An 18,392-nucleotide genomic window follows, 5' to 3' on the forward strand; every position below is an offset into this window, starting at 1 on the left:
TAGGGGCACTGCTGCCGCATGGCTGAATAGTTATCTCAGCAATAGAGAACAATATGTACATTATAACAACGCTAACTCTATAAAACAACTCATGACACATGGAGTTCCGCAAGGCTCTTTATTGGGGCCCAAACTGTTCAATATGTACATAAATGATGTGCCTGAAGTATTAAATAATGTTAAGTGCTTATTGTATGCTGATGACACTAGTCTCTATTGCTCAGGTAATGACCTGCATAGGCTCATGGCCACAATGGAACATGAGCTCACACTCCTTAAAGAATGCTTTGACAATAATAAGCTGTCCATGAATCTGAGTAAAACCAAATATATTATTTTTGGAAATAAGACAATAAAGAACAACATCAATCTAAAAATCAATGAATCAACAATCGAGCGTGTGCAAGCCAGTAATTTTTTGGGAATTACAGTTGATGAAAAACTCTGCTGGAAGCAGCATATAAATATTATGAAGTCAAAATTAGCAAAAAAATGTTAGGGTAATAGGAAAAATGAAATCGATATTAAATAAAGACTCACTTATGTTATTATATAATTCCCTTGTCCTTCCATATTTTAGTTATGGAGCGGAAATATGGGGAAATAATTATAGCGTCAATATTGACCCTATATTTTTACTTCAAAAAAGGCAGTTAGAATTGTTAGTCACGCTGATTTTTATGCACCATCTAATCCCATTTTTGTTGCATTAAAAACATTAAAAATATATGACATTATTGATCTCAATACATTAGCTGTCATGTATAAAGTATATTATAATAATCTTCCAAATTGTATTCAAAATACGTTCAAACACAGAAACAGCTGTTATAATCTTAGGGGTTCTTGTATTTTAAAAAACAAAATAGGGTAAGAACAAATAAAAAATGTAAATGTATCTCAGTACTAGGAGTTACCAAGTGGAATAAACTTGATGAGGGAACAAAAACATGCAAGACTTTGAAAACATTTAAAAGCAGTTGAAAAGATTAACTCTTGAAAAATATCAATCCCAGGAATAATAAACTAAAAGTAACTAATATGATTTTGAATGGACTCCTCTTATCTTGTCAATGATAACGGTGAATATTAGTTTTTTTCCTTTTCTTCTTTTTCCTCCTATGAAATGTAGAAACTTTTTGTTTTGGGTTAGGGTTAGTCAAAATAAGTTTCGACTTCAGCCTAAACCCTTCGGTCACAGGACGATGATGTTGATGATGATCTTGATGATGATTTTGTTGATGATGTTGACGATGATGATAATGATCATGTTGACGATGATAATTTATGTGGACAACGATGATGATGATGATGCCATCATAAGTACACAATTGTTACAATGTTTATTTTTTCCTTGCTGACCGAATAAACTACTACTACTACTACTACTACTACTACATCGGCTCATCCCGTCGTGTGATCACATAAACATATACACATATGTCTATGTGATCACCCCCTCCTCCCCCCAGACGAAATGAACAAAAGGAAATCATCCAAAATGACCAACATCTTCTCAACTTAAAAAAAATCTTTATTTCTGACTCGCACTGTGGCCACACCCCCTCTGACCATGACCTCATGACCACGCCCCCTCCACTCTGAGCGCGCTCCAGCGGTTGCAAACGAGCCGTTGCCATGTTAATAATAATAATAATAATAATAATATGTTCAATTTATATAGCGCCTTTCACAAACCCAAGGTCACTTTACATAAACAAAGAGAACAACAAAACAAAAACAAAACTACAAGGAGGAGGAAGTAAAATGATTATTGAAAAGATGTTAACCTGCAGGTTAAATGTCTGACCACCGGGTCATGGTCTCCACACCGTGACCTCTGACCTCAGAGTGTGCTGTTGGTGACACCCACTGAGCGCGCTCAGAAACCAGACAAGGGAGGGGGAAGGAGTGACCTCTGACCCCCAGGTTGCTATCTGCTGCCTTAGTGCATGTGTGTCTCTTTTTTGTCATTTTTTGTCTCGTTTTTGTCGTTACTTTTCCAGAACCTCCACCTGGTTTCCCCTAAAGTTCCTCTGATCTCCTCGTCCTGTAGATGTTTTTCTATCTCCATATTTCCTCTCTACTGAATTTTTCACCATATTCAACATTTTCAAAGAAGTGATTGCTTCATCCAGAAAACAAGAGACAGTACGGATAATCTAGGGCTGGTCAATTAATCGAATTTTAATCGTGATTACGATTTTGGCTCTGGACGATCTCAAAATTCATATAATTGAGGAAAAGCGATTATTTTGTTTCCATTGTGAGACCCGAGTACTTAGTTTTTTCCTACTACTGTGCTGTCCTCACAGCACCTAACTCTGTGCTGCTGTACAGCAGAGAACCATTCAAGCTAAACTTTTCTTGTCTTTAGAAGTCGAGTTGAAGTCAAATACAGGACAATCATTGACAGTCTTTGACAATCGGTAAAAAGACTCAGATTTCTCTGGGTTCAAACAGTCTAGAGTGAACAGTTCTCTCATCAAAGTTTCTTTTTGCTTCATCTAGCTTTCTCCTCCACGCTGCAAAACAAAGATGTTTTTTAGCTGAGTGAACACCCACTCTGTCATAAACAAGTGATCCTCTGTAGAGGGACGTCTCACTCTGAACACTTTTAACAGTGGCCTTTTAAACCGTTTTAACATGAAATTAACTTACATATTTATGCACAATGAACTTATGTCTTTTAACTAACTTACTACAATTATTAAATTATTAACATTTTAATCCAAAGGCATAACAACAACATTACAGATATATTTATATACAGTAACAATCGATTAGATTTTGGAGGTGATCCGGATCACCTCCAAAATCTAATCGATTGTTACTTATGCTGTTAACAGACAGACAAACAGATGGCCTGGCGGAGGCCTCCGAGTGCAACCAGTCATATATTAGATAGGCTGGTACACATCATCAGGGTAACCTAGAAAGGGAGGTTTGTTAGCCAGAATGTAATTTAGTATCTTTACCTCCTAATCATACATAGTCAGGCCAATCTCCACAGAGCTGCAGAATGGTCTGACTGCACCTCACTACCATCCTGCTACAGGGAGGAAAGCAGCTGTATCTGGCTTCTTTAAATCAAGGATCGTCACAGATGTGGATCGGAGCGGATGCATGGTGATTTTTTTTACCTGATATATATCCATTGGACAGAATGTAAAAGCTACAGCAGAAATATAAATCTCACTTTAATGGTGTCAAATTAACCCTTTGTGCTTCAGTGCACTTCAGTGTACCGCCGGCGGTACACCTACTAATTTGCATAGGAATTTCAAGAATGTCCGACGGCTGCAAACCCGATTATACAAACACTATACGCCGACGGAAAGCTTAGATTCTCATGAATCCGCCGGTATAAACCACTTTCAGATGCGATTACCACAGCGGGTGAGAAAAACACATTTGTCCGACAAAAACAAATATTCATCCATCCGTTCTCTATACACGGCTTCAACGCACACAGCGCGACTCACATTTCCGGGTTCATTATTACACACAGAAAAAAAGATTCCACAAAAAATGGCCATAATCCAACCTTTTACATCCAGACAACACAAGCCAGTAAACTATTTTGTCCAAAACATGTCCTGAAGTCGGTATAAAATCCACGAATCGGTCGTTTTCAAGGAAATGCACCTCGCGATGTGCGTCCAATATTCCCTGCATTTTTCGTAATTTTTTTTATTTAAAAATAGAATATTAGCGATTTTTTGTACTGAAAACGGCTGGAATTGACTGAAGCTTAAAGGGTTAACAGGAGAGCGTTTTTTTTAATCTTCAATAAATGCAGTTAGAAATTCAAAGACATAATCGTGTAAATCATCGTGATTTCAATATGGATCAAAATAATGGTGATTATGATTTTTTCCATCATCGAGCAGCCCTAGAATAATCTGTTTTAAAATCCATCACAGGACAAAAGTTTGGACTTCTTGTTCTGATATTTGACTTCATGAAAACAGCCGTCAGACAGAAAACTGGGCAAATTTACTCCATCCGACAGCAGGTGGAGAAAGTTCAAATCTCCGTCAGGTTTCTGGTCTTTGAAGTCGGCGGCGCTGCAGTCAGAGGATTAAATAATAAATGGTTGGTAGTTCGCTGTGGTTTCTACGGGCAACACCGCCGCTCTTTATCCTCCCGCCTGCAGTCGGCGGTTTGGGATGAATTTAATTAGCGGCCCTCAGTCGGGCTTCTAATCAGCTGCATCGGCCTCAAATATCCCACAAAACTCCTGGAGAAGAGGCTCAGCGCTGCACCGGAGCAGGGAAACACAAACCGTTCTGTCTAAGGCAGCCAATAAACCCAGAGACTGAAGGAGCTCAGTGTGAAGCTGCAGCCGATTACCGACAGAAAACAGAACGAGGCTTCAGTCCCACAGAGGAAACCATCGGAAGGAAGGTTCAGATCCGAAACTTTACCTCCACAAGAACACGAAACCCAAAGAAAGTCTACAAGACTTTCTGCAGCATGAAAAACATTTAAGAGTCTCTAAAATAAAAAAGTAAAAACAGAAAAACAAACTGTCTTCAGAAGAAACTCCATCAACTATTTCTGAAACGAACATCTGCCTCCTAAACTTCACCTCCAGAAAAACACCAACAGAAACTAAAGGAAACAAAGAAATATTCAGACTTTCTGCTCATTTTTTACTCCTCAAATGTCTCATCAAGGTTTGAGATGTTCTGAAAAGTCTCAGAATAAAACAAACCAAAAAGCTTTAAGTATTTTCCTGAAACTTTCACACAAATACGACCAAAAAGATCTCAACTTTCTGCTGGACAAAAACATTTAAGATTTTCTAAAACATCTCAGAATAACACAAAGAAACCAAAACACAAAAAGTACTTCAACATCCTGAACTTTATCTCCACAAAAACACCAAGAGAAACTACAAAGAAACTACAGGAAATTCTAAAGATTCAGACTTTCTGCTCATTTTTTTTAGACCTCGATGTCTCAACAGGACATCAAGGTTTGAAATTTTCTGAAAACTTTTAGAATGAAAGAAACCAAAAAGATTGAGGCATCAAGATTTGGAAACTTTCCCACAAACACAACCGAAACAAAGACTTTCTGCTCACAATTGATCTGTTTAACCGTCCAAATATAATGACTTCTGTTCATTTCTAAACCTCCAACATAAAGTCTTCATCCAGGTTTCAGACTTTCTGATAAATCTGAGGACAACATGAAGCTGAAGCTCCAACAGCCACCAAATGAAATCAGTGTTTAAACTTCTGAAGTCAAGAATAAACTTTCAAATTCAAGAAAATGGAGATTTAAGTTGAAGAACATCAGGTTCTCTGGGTTGGTGTTTCTCCTCACGGACCATTTCTCCGTTTCCAGGAAAACTCTGAAGCTTCAACAAACTTGGAAGCAGCTTGGTGCCAAGTATTTAAAGCTGCTGCCAAACATCGCTCCAATATTCCAACCAGCCAAATTATTTTCCCGTAGAGTCGGTCGGAAATCAAGGAACGTGCTGAGCAATCGCTCCCAGATAACGCTGTTTCCTTCTTCTGCTTCACCGATGGAATCACGGCTGTCGGTTGCAGATAACCCGTCAGAGAGAAGGAGTTTTACGAACAGACCGACACTCTGATCAGCTCACAACTCACGAACCTCAGATTTAACTCTTTAGACTTTCAGCAGCAGTTTGACTCGTTTTCAATCTAAAGTCCTGCAGCTCTGAAGGACCAGAACATCATGAGGAGAACTCAGAGATGTTCTTCTGTCAGTAGGACTCAGAAGAAAGTAGAATTTCTGTCTAAATTTCCTCAAACAGACGTAGAAGATCAACTAGATGATCCAACATCACAGCAAAGAGACACAAAATGAGCTGAAAGTGATGCAAACCAAGACAGAATAGATGAAAAATCTACTAAAATGAGAAAATTTGATCTAAAATGACTTGAAATTTGTCTAAATTGACTCCAAAATTACTCAAAACTGACTTAAAACAACAAAATGTCTTAAATGACATGAAAATTGTCAAATATGACAAAAGAAAATCATCCAAAATTGGTTTAAGACCCCAAAATTGGTTTAAAATGAAATTTCTTTGCTTGATTTGATCAGTTAGCTGTTTAAAAGTTTAGTTTTAAATGGAAACAAACACACAAAATACCACAAAAACATCACAAAATGGTTCCAAAGATGGATGAAGGAACGAAAGTGAAAAAAAAAGACACAAAACAAGAAAAATGAGACAAAAAATGGCAAAGACGACACAAAACAAAAGAACAGAGACAAAACCCAGAGCAGCATTTTTAACTTCCATCTCATTTAAACTCACTGTGGTTCGTTATTATGAAACATCCTGCAGCTCAGAGGAACCAGAAAATCATGAGGAGGAGAGAGAAAGATGGAGATGTCTACTGTCAGCAGGACTCAGTTAGAATGATGGAAAATATGTCTAAAATGACTCAAACTTTAAACTTAAAATGTCTAAATATTTTGCAAAATGCCTCAAAACTTTCTCCACAATTTGGTCAAAATGATTCATCATTTGTTTGAAGTCATAAAAATGTGCCTTAATGAGGTGAAAGTTGTTTAAAATGACAGAAATCCATCCAAAAACGACTTGAAATTTTCTTAAAATGACAAAATATCTGAAGTGACTTCACCCTGAAATTACTCAATGCTTGCTTTCATGACCAAAGTGTCTTAAATGACTGAAACGGGTCTAAAATGATTCAAAACCTGTTTAAAATGGCAAGATGTGTCCATTTGCTTAAATACACAAAAAATGTCTAAAATGACACGAAAGCTGTCTGGAATTACAAAAATCCATCCAAAATTATCCTAAAATGACTCAAAACCAGTTTAAAACGGCGTTAAAAATATTCTGAACAAAGTGCAGCAACTAGGAGATAAACTGACCCAAACACATCTCATTCATTCTTTTAAACTTGTTCTTGTTCTTAGTAAAAGAAGGTTTCAGAGTCATAAACTACAAAATCCTCACCATGAGAACATCTCAACCTGTTTCTAAACAAACAATCTTTATTCAAGGATTTTATAGAGACACACAGGGAGCAGCAAAACATGCAGAAAAGTTTCCTTTTAGTTCAACGTGTAGAACTGAAACCGTTCTTCTAAATTTTCACACCATCCGTCATCAATTTCCTTGATCACCAATAATCAGTTTCAGCTCTGAGGGACCAACCAGTCGACTCAGAAACACTTTCCTTCACTGAAGTTCCTCTCATGGATTCACCAAACAGATCAGGTCTGAACCAACAACAGAGATACAAACGTCTCCACAAAGACTCACAGAAATTCAGACAAATTATTTAAACGTGAAGCAAGAACGACGTTAAAACGAGCTGCGACTGTAAATCCAATAAAACACGAAATCAGAACAACAATCTGCTTCTTCCAGATGTTTCCTCCCAGTCGAGCAGCGTCGACTCATTCAGCTCCGCAAACACTCCGAGGACGGATCAGGACTCACCTGTGTGGACGAAGTAGGCCAGGTACAGATCCAGCTCCTTCACTGAAACTCCGATGTGATGCGGCTGAACACAGAGGCTGGGGTTGGAACACTGAGGAGACTTTACCAGCCTCTCGCCGTCAGTACTTTCGAGGGGAATCCCTTTGAATAAAATCACCATGACCAGGTCCAGCCTCCACACTTTGTCCGCCTGGCGCAGGCAGTCGATCCTCCTCATCTTGCCCTTCTGGTCGGGGTTGGAGAGGACGCAGCACGGCGGCTTCTTCCCCGTCACCGTCAGAACAAAGTCCTCCCTGAACTCGGGCCGGATGTCCTTCCGTAACTTGGCCAGGAGGCGCGACGCCCACTTCTGCTTCACCTCGGGCTTTTCGCTGAGCAGCTCGTCCTTCACGGCGCGCTCCTCCTCCTTCGACATGCGCTTCTCGTGCTTCTTGAAGTACTTCCTCTTACGGGCCTGCAGGTTGAACCAGGTGTAGGCGAAGGCCCGAACATGGGGCAGCAGCGCTTCGATGAACGGATGGAATTCATCCTGCGGAAGGAAAGGAGAGGCTCAGATAGCATCCAATAAAACCTTAGAACAGAAGAGTCTGACCCTCTGGTAGGGTCTGTCAGCCTAACCTTAACCCCCACAGAGCTGCAGGATGGTCTGATAGGTAGCCAGTATTATGTCAGATAATTAAATAATTTCCTCTGGGATGAATAAAGTAGATCTTATATTATAGCCAGAATGTAATTTAGTGTCTTTACCTAATCGTACATAGACCAATCTCATTAGCGGTGCAGAATGGTCTGACAGCATCTTTACAGGCAACCAGTCATATATTAGATAGGCTGGTACACATCATCAGGGTAACCTAGAAAGGGAGGTTTGTTAGCCAGAATGTAATTTAGTATCTTTACCTCCTAATCATACATAGTCAGGCCAATCTCCACAGAGCTGCAGAATGGTCTGACTGCACCTCACTACCATCCTGCTACAGGGAGGAAAGCAGCTGTATCTGGCTTCTTTAAATCAAGGATCGTCACAGATGTGGATCGGAGCGGATGCATGGTGATTTTTTTTACCTGATATATATCCATTGGACAGAATGTAAAAGCTACAGCAGAAATATAAATCTCACTTTAATGGTGTCAAATTAACCCTTTGTGCTTCAGTGCACTTCAGTGTACCGCCGGCGGTACACCTACTAATTTGCATAGGAATTTCAAGAATGTCCGACGGCTGCAAACCCGATTATACAAACACTATACACCGATGGAAAGCTTAGATTCTCATGAATCCGCCGGTATAAACCACTTTCAGATGCGATTACCACAGCGGGTGACAAAAACACATTTGTCCGACAAAAACGAATATTCATCCATCCGTTCTCTATACACGGCTTCAACGCACACAGCGCGACTCACATTTCCGGGTTCATTATTATACACAGAAAAAAAGATTCCACAAAAAACGGCCATAATCCAACCTTTTACATCCAGACAACACAAGCCAGTAAACTATTTTGTCCAAAACATGTCCTGAAGTCGGTATAAAATCCACGAATCGGTCGTTTTCAAGGAAATGCACCTCGCGATGCGCGTCCAATATTCCCCGTATTTTTCGTAATTTTTTAAATTTAAAAATAGAATATTAGCGATTTTTTGTACTGAAAACGGCTGGAATTGACTGAAGCTTAAAAGGTTAAAACATGCTGCACTGCTCTTCTCAGTAAACCAACAATTTATCATGTGACCGAGAAACCAAAGCCTTTTATATAATAATGAAACATTTCAAATAAACACCAACAGCAGTGATAAAACCATTCTACTAAATACACTGATGTACAGACATGTCATTCTGCGTTCTGCTCATTGTCATTTTTGGATGCACGGTTAACACTGGATGGCTTTCGTTGTCATGGTTACAATAACAAACAGGTAGTAAAGTTTAAAGCAACAAAAGCTGACTGTTGGTTTTAAACGGTAAATATCAGTAATAGTGTTCTGTTGACCCTTCCATAATCCATCCACCCCGACCTCCTCCCTCTATAACACCGTCACCTGATTATTTTATTATTGTTTTCAATGCTGCAGATGAAAAACTGTCTTTAAACTCATTTATTATTATTTTTCAGAAAGATTCCAACATGGTGAAATTAAATTCTACACATTTCAAAGATTTTTCATAAAGTAGGTTTTGGTTTATTAGAAATTAAGAAGTTAGCCTAATCTGATGAAGTTCTGAAGCTCAGAAATGACAAAATAAGATTAAATTTTCCTCCACCTGTCTCTACTCTGATTGGCCGAGGAGGTCAGGTGGGAAGTACTGACTAATTTTTAATGGAACGTCTGAATCAGAAGGCAGAAAGAAAGAGGGAAAAGATGGAAGTGAATAAGGAGGGAAAAGAAAGACAAAAAGAATCAAGAGATATCAAAGTGATAGACGGAGCAGAAGCATCTTTCTTGGCTCTAAAGCAGGAAGTTGGTCTGCAGCCCTGAAAACACAACCAGAACCAGGACCAGCGGAGAAGGCCGGAATATTCAGATCCATTCATCTGGTATCCCGGATCGGAGTTCAGTTAAACTGAAGAATTCCCAAACAGCGGAGGTCTTCAGCATCTTGTCTTGTGTTTATGCAACGAAGTGAAGCGTGACGTCAGAGTCGGCAGCCACCCGGACATTCAGGTGGTGGAAAGAAACATGAATGGAGGAGCTGAGATGAGCCGAACACGACGGGATGAGCCGAAGTGGGCCGAAGACGAAGGGAAGAGACGAGCTCCGAATATTTGTATTTTCGCTTGGGGGGAGGAGGGGGTGATCACATAGACATATGTGTATATGTCTCTACTTTGGTATCCAAATATTCCGATACCAAAATTAATATCCGGAACGAAAATTCAGATATTCAGGTCCAGCCCTGCAAATTCCACAAAAATCTTTCTAAATATCTCAAAATCTGTCCAAAATGAATTATAAAAATTGTTCAAAAGAACATGAAATCTGTCCACAGTCTACATTTTTTAGTCTTTAAACCGTGATACCTGGATGGATGTAAAACTAATTTAGAACTCAAATGTGTTTTTCAGACATCAAAAACTGGTCAAAATGACAGAAACTTGTCAAAATGACTCAATATTTACCCAGTTTTTTAAAAAAAAGTTCAAATTGTTCAAATAGGAACTAAAATTTGTTCCAAATGACTCAAAAGTGACCCAGAAGTTGTCCAGAATTAAATTTAAATGATCCAAAAATCAATCTCGACTGTGACACCTGGATGGATGTAAAACTGACCTGGTGTCAGTTTTTATCACAACTGGAAAACAAGTCAAATCTTACTCCTTACAAATTAGACTTGTTAGACTCTTTTAGAATCACGATAAATTGAACCTCTGCTACATATTATTGAGCTGCAGCATCAGGAGGAGGTCGGGCTGGATGAAGGGCGCTTGGGTTTGTAAGATTTGACTCATTTACTTACGTGAACAGAGATCAGACTTTAAAAGCGACACAGTTTAATTCTATGAAAACATAAAAAATTCAACCAGAGGTTTGGTTTTTATCACCGTAAAACAATGAAACTATAGTTTCCATCAGAGCTGACACATATTTGTGTGAAAATCTCTAAATTATGTTGAAATTTAGAAAAACCCTAACCGCCCTCAGTTTTAGTTTTTCCCCTTACGATATGTAGTTGCTACGAATCTCTATGTTCGTATACGAAATAGCTCAACTCCATTTATTCCTGCTGGAATTTAAATCTCTCAAAAAATTCAAAATTCAAGCAGATGTTTGGTAGAATATTTAAACTCAACTAACAATCTCTGTCACATTTGCACTACAATCTCGGTGTCGAATTTTAGAAAAACCCAAACCGCCCCTCATTTTTAAGTTTTCACAGACGAAGAACCAACATCTTAAAACGGAGTCACGAAACGTCCCGACCTGCTTCTCAAACACAGATTCTGTGGACAAATATCCTCCTTTTCTGATCCCACTTTAAAACTGACACACACACAAAAAAACCTCAAGCAGATGTTTGGTTTTTGGTGGTTTTGTCGCTGATGGTTTCTGGAGCTTTGACAGATTTGATTTAGTTTTTTATTTGCACTGTTGGTGTTTGATCATCGAGGGCAAAAACCTTCATGATATGATCACAAAAACAACACAATAAAAACGTTATCAGTCAGATTCATCCTGTGTGTTTTGTCTCACAGAGATTAATTCCTGGATTATTTAAGCAGTGTGTAATTAAAATCACATAAAACAAACTTCTTATATATTCCACAGATTATTCACAGAACATGGACCGGTTTCCATTAAACTGTGTAAAAGTGTGTTTTGCATTTGGTGTGATAAACGAGGAGAACGTGGAGCAGCAGGTAGAACCAGAGGGTTTAGAGCGAAACGTGGTGGAAAATCACAGAATGTTTTTGTCCGGCCTCTCTGCAGCTTCCTCTGCTGTTTTTCGGGGGTTTGGACGTCCGTCTGCGGCGGACTTAAAACCTGTCATTTCAGTTTGTTTCCGTCCAAACACAGAGGAAGAAAAACAGCAGCAGAGTTGCATCACCGAGGACAGAAAAGATGTCGGTGGAGCAGCTCTTATTTGGATAAAACTGTGAAAGCAGGATCAAGAAACTCCTCATTGACAGATTAAAGACGGAGCTGCAATCCTGCTGGTTTCATCTCAGGATGCAGCAACTCGTGTCTCAGAAACATCTCCTCGTTTAGATGCAACTAAAACGCTGCAACGTTTCCTGTAAACACGCTGAAGAAATGCTCCTAATTAACATATTTGTCAATACTATTATTTCTTCTGCCAAAATATTACCAGAGCTGTAAGAATAAATCCATTAGCTGTCAAACAATTAAATAATCTCCACCTATTTTCAAAATCCATTCATCAGTTTGAGCATTTTTGTAGTTAAAAAAACTGTTTAAATTCTGTGATTTCAGCTCCATAAGGGTGAATATCTTCTGGTTTCTTTCCTCCTCTGTGACGGTAAACTGAAGATCTTTGGATCTTTTTTACAAACACGTGATCGACTCATCCAGGAAATAATCCCCCGATTAACTGACAGACAAATTAAAAGTTTAATTAAACTGTTTTCTGGTTTAACCGGTTCAGGTTTGATCTTTACTGAATTTTACTGTGTCGTGTTTTTATCTTTAGAGTTCTGAAGCACTACATCAAAATCACAACTTGCAACACATCAATACTATAATTATTTCTGACAAAATATCCCAACTGTAGTGTGTTCTCCACCAGAGCTGCAAGAATTGATTAGTTGTCTGTCAAATAATTAAATAATAACAATCTAATAATCTCCAATTATTTTCATAATCCATTCATCAGTTTGAGCATATTTTTATTAAAATCAGTCGACAACACCGTGTCGTGTTTTTATCTTCAGCATTCTGAAGCATCTCAAAGAGAAAAAACTCTAATAAACTTCCCCAGTTTTGGCGAAGGTGCTTTAAGACGTTTACTAAGAAAGTTCTCGATTATAAACAGAGTCACATGACTGATCAGCTGATTCTGACATCATCAAACATGGCCGAAATGAAGATCTCAGCCATGTGTCGACCAAGTAACTTCTGTCTTTGTTACAGCTACCGTAGCCCACAGCGCCACCTACTGACCAACTACACACTCCAATACAAAGATTTCACGTACTTTTCTGAAAAAACATTTCGCAAGTTGGTTTCGCATCCTCTTGATGATTACGTTTAATCTGATCAAAGTGCCCTCCATCCATCCCCACAACCCTAACCCTGACCATCCATCCCCCCAGCCCTAACCATCCATCCCCCTAACCCTAACCATCCATCCCCCTAACCCTAACCCTGACCATCCATCCCCTCAACCCTAACCATCCATCCCCCCAGCCCTAACCATCCATCCCCCTAACCCTAACCATCCATCCCCCTAACCCTAACCCTGACCATCCATCCCCTCAACCCTAACCATCCATCCCCCTAACCCTAACCATCCATCCCCCTAACCCTAACCCTGACCATCCATCCCCTGAACCCTAACCATCCATCCCCCTAACCCTAACCATCCATCCCCACAACCCTAACCCTGACCATCCATCCCCCCAGCCCTAACCATCCATCCCCCTAACCCTAACCATCCATCCCCCTAACCCTAACCCTGACCATCCATCCCCCCAGCCCTAACCATCCATCCCCCTAACCCTAACCATCCATCCCCCTAACCCTAACCCTGACCATCCATCCCCTCAACCCTAATCCTAACCATCCATCCATCCACCCCACTCCTCCTGATGCTGCAGCTCATTAAAACGAAGCAAATTTGAATTATAAATATTCTACAAGAGGTCTTTTCACGGAACTAAACAAGTCTAATCTAACAAACCGAAACAGTTGCTTGGTTTTGTATGATTTGACTTGTTTTCTAGTTCTGATAAAAACTGACACCAGATCAGTTTTACATCCGTCCAGGTGTCTCAGTCTGAATTCTGACTGAAATTTGACCAATTTTGAACAATTTTTGAGTCATTCTGGGAAACTACTGAGTCAATTTGAAAGGTTTCTGTCATTTTTTGGACAAATTTGATAAATTAGGGGAGAATTTGGTGTAATTTTGGACCTCTTTCCAAGGAATTAAAGGAGTCAAATCTTACAAACCCAAGCGGCTGTTTGGGTTTGTAAGATTTGACTTGTTTAGTTCCATGAAAAGAGCTCTTGTAGGATAATGTGTGTTAAATTTAATGTTTTATATGAAATAAAAATGGTTTTACAAGATAGACTCTGTTGTGTTTCCACAGAAAAAGCAGATTTTAATCCTGAAACAGTTTAAAGAGTAAAAAGGACTCAAATGATGCTGAACTGATGAAAACTCGCCCACGGACTTTACAGATTCTAGTTTCTACAAATCTCTGTGTTTGTGTACAAAATCACTGAACTGCATTTATTCCTACTAGAATTTAAATCTCTCAAAAAATACAAAATTTAAGGAGATGTTTGGCAATTAAACTCAGCTGATTGTTTTTGTCACATTTATGCTAAAATCTCAGTGTTGAAATTTAGAAAAACCCAAACCGCCCCTCGTTTTTAATCTTTCACAGACGAAGAACCAACGTCTTAAAATGGAGTCATGAAAACGACCAGATCTGCTTCTCAAACACAGATTCTGTGGACAAATACCCTCCTTTTCTTTCGACTCTCATCCAACTGTTCCACCAGAAACTAATTTGTAGGAAATACAGAAAACAGAACATCTAGAACAGGATCAGAGAGGAATCTTCTACAGAGGTTTAAGGCTGAAGAATTAAAATGATCCTTAACCACTCCTTTATTTCAGAAATAAGAAAAAAAGATTTCTGTCCAATACACAGCCTCAGGTCTGAACCCAGTAAAACAGAGAATTTAACAACCTGATTAAAAGAATTTAAACCAGAAACCTCCAACATTTTGGCTCTGACGGATTTAAAAGACGGAAACTGTTTTATTCTGTTGTTTAAACCCAACGAACGCTGCAGTTATCGACTATTTTCAGCAGCAGATTAAAGAATCTGATCTCCATACGTGGGTTTTAAAGCCAGCGATATGTTTTAGAGAAGATCTGGGGTTCATGTTGAGGTTAAACGTATAAAAAGCGACAGTATGGAGGAAGTTCAGGGCAGTTTAGTGCAGCTGGATGGAAGCTTCTGACTGAGGAGGAAACTATATCTACAGGCTGTGCATTAGAGCGCCAGCTGCATGGCTTTTTTTTATATAACATTGTTCACCCTCCCTGTCAGGGTCTGAATACAGCACATTGTTTCTTCTTGGAGTCGGTCCAGCGAACGGGTTTGTCTCCAAAAGCGCCTCCAGCAGCTCAGCAGCAACCTGCAGCCGCTTTCCGAGCTCTGAAATCTCACTCCAGGACGGCGAGAGCTTTTGTTATTTGCGGTTTGTGTTTGCGTGTCCTCGGGCGGTTATTAGGACGCCGAGCGGCTGCTGCTGCTGCTGCTGCTGCTGCTGCTGGACGGATGATGTGTTCGGCCTCATCTCCAAACACATTCCACAGTGGATCTCTGGATGTTCGCTGCAGCCACATACCAACATTCCTCACAGCTTCCTGACCCGCTCACACCGTCTTCCTCCGCCGCAAACACAAGCCCACTTAACAAGTCACTTCGCCTCGCATTCAGCCTGAAAACGAGACGTTTGTGCCGCCGGCCGCACCTCTAATCCCTCCTGTTCTCTGGGAGCTTCTCTCCAACGCGTCTTAAGACCAAATAATCCTGTTTCTGCAGCCGGAGCAGCACCGACAGCAGCCGCTTTATGTGGAAATATAGAATTATGGCAGGTTTTTAGGGTTTGTTTTAGGAGGTTTTTTACATTTCTGAAAGGTTTAGTCGAGCTTTTCTGCTTTTTTAAAAAATTCAGATTCTCTCTGTGTGAACCAAGGAGCTTCACTAGAATCAATAAAATTATGAATAAAAGCCGATTTAAACCAGAAATATGAAATTACGTCTCACTCCAGGCTGTTTCTAGGTTCATTTCTTCAGGGTTTCTCAACATTTTGTTCCAGTTTCTGTTTCAGTTTTTCCTTTAAATCAAACTAAATTCTGAATCTTTCTCTTTCAGTCGCATGCAGAAATAATAAATAAGATCTGAACCACAAATATTACATTTATCTCAGGCTTTTTGGGGTTTGGTTTCAGAAAATGACACATTTCTGGATCCTTTCAGCTGTTTCTTCAGCTCAGTGAACATTTTGTTGCTGCTGGTATTATATTTAAATAAAAACAAAAATAAAAATGAGAAGATATTTTTTTATTTGTCAGTAAATTAAGGTTTCATTAGAATAAAGAAAATAATTAATACTAAACTAGAAATAGGATTTATCTCAGCAAAATGTTATCTGAGGAAAAGGTGACGTTTAATGATCCTAAATCAGAGGAAACGGAGGAGTGGGATCGTTTTCATCCTCTCTGCTCCAATAATTCATTTTATACAAGAGGTATTTTACATATTTGGTGTAAATTGATTCAAGTATCTCTAAATAAGACTAGAAATCAATGAAATGAGTCGTTATAAATATAAATATTGATTCATGTCTTCAACCTACCAGCATGTTTTTATATCTAGAGGAAAAGATGCAGTTTGGATCTTTTCTAAGAGACTAAATAATGTTTTATTTCAGTCGTTTCTTCTCACATGTGGCCTCAAAATGTCTGAGATAATCCAGCTCTGCTCAGGACTATATTTATTATCACTGATGTGACGTCTGAATTAAAACCTCTGGCACCAGGTGAGGCCGTCGGATGCTTCCACGCTGAATAAAAGCCGTCTGTTTAACGCAGCGAGGAGCTCAGAGTCGGTCAGCTCCCCGGGGTTCCTCCTTTCTTTTCTTTCTCCTCCGAGGAAACCAGCGTTTGTAAACCTGAGAGGAGTCCGAGGCTTCAGAGCGACAGGCCTGAAAACGTCACGATCCTGCTGCTCTGAGAGCCCAGACCAGAACCAGGACCAGAACCAAGACCAGGACCAGGACCAGAACCTCCAGGTGTGTCCCTCAGACCCTCGGAGGATCAGATCGTCAGATTTAGATGATGAAGAACCAACAGAAACATTCTTTTTTCTGGATCTCATCCGGTTTTTATCTGTTCTTTCTCTAATCAGCTTCTGATTCGAATTACATTTAATCAGATTTAACCATAAAAACTTCACCACATGCAGGTTTTATCTCCACTTTTCTTATTTCTATTTCTGTCGTTTCCAAATCTCTCTTCAGAAATGAATAAAAAGACAAAAACAAGCGAAACAAACCTCCTGATTTTAAACTAAAACTCCTCGTTGGTCGTTGAAAACAATCCGCCTCAGGTTTTTCTTCATTCCCTAAAATCTTAAAATACGTTCCAGAAACAGTCGTTAATTTAAAAACGCTTAAATTACGATAAAACGTGGGCCGAGGGTTTCGTTAGCGGCGCCCCCTGCTGGCTGGAAAGAAGTCGCTGAAAACATTCCAGTTTAATTCATTTATAATTTCAGTAAAAATAAAAACCTGCGTCTAAAAATCTGACGCTTTAATGTTCGCTCCAAATAAATATCCACCTTTCAATGTGAGTTTTAAATAAAACACTATAAATATGAATCCATGAATAAACTGAATAATTAAAGCAATAAACAGATAAAACAAGTGTTCGGTCTGAAACGCGTTTAATCCTCGGCTGAGCAGATTTATAGAAACCGACAGTCAGTCAGAGGCTGTCTGCTGATTATTGGTTTTACCGGCTGATAATCAGATTAAAGCGTAAATCTGCTGCACATTCAGACCGAAGCCGCAGAAACACACCGACACCAGAATAAAAAGGAAAAAACCTGCACAATTCTGGATTCAGAGACGAAATATCAGATTAAAATGTTCCGGAGCAGATGGTTTCTGAATTATCTGCTCTCACTGCAGGCGATCTATATTTATTTACAACCATAGGAAAAAAACACCGATATCAGAGAATAAAATAATAAAATATCAGATCAGACTTCAGGTTTAAAATTAAATAAACCTGCAGAATCGCAGGAATTAAAACACGTGAGTCAGGTGCTGGAATATAAATTAAATCAGTGCAGATTTAAATATTTTAATTCTGTTTGTTTTCAGGTAAGTCAGCCAATAAAAAGATCCTAAATTCCACTTTAACCTGCGACCCTGAATGCACCCTGCGGCCCTGAACGCACCTCAGTTCTGATCCACATCACCTCACTTCACCTCTGCGCGTGCACGTGTCTGGGAGGCCGCAGGTCCGTGCGTGAGGTCCGAGGTTCGTGCGTGAGGAGGAAAGGAAGCGATAAACGAGGATCCAGTTCGGTTCTAGCGAACAGAACCAGCAGAAGAAACCCGCAGGACTCCAGGACTCTGTGCCAAAGTGCACAAACACGCACACGCAAGAGCGCGAGCGCGCACGCACGCGCACTCACACACACACACACACAC

General features: G+C 39.6%; 1 protein-coding gene across 1 annotated transcript in view; it reads right to left on the bottom strand.

Annotated features, from left to right (window-relative positions):
- The window catches only part of LOC110967090 (nuclear factor 1 A-type), a 258,450-nt gene that overhangs the window by 159,512 nt on the left and 80,546 nt on the right, over positions 1-18,392 (bottom strand). Inside the window, 1 exon segment of the mRNA XM_051947744.1 lies at positions 7,466-7,994. Within this exon segment, the coding sequence (XP_051803704.1) occupies positions 7,466-7,994 (529 nt within the window).

The sequence above is a fragment of the Acanthochromis polyacanthus genome, chromosome 4 (assembly GCF_021347895.1).
Source record: "Acanthochromis polyacanthus isolate Apoly-LR-REF ecotype Palm Island chromosome 4, KAUST_Apoly_ChrSc, whole genome shotgun sequence".
Classification (NCBI taxonomy): domain Eukaryota; kingdom Metazoa; phylum Chordata; class Actinopteri; family Pomacentridae; genus Acanthochromis; species Acanthochromis polyacanthus.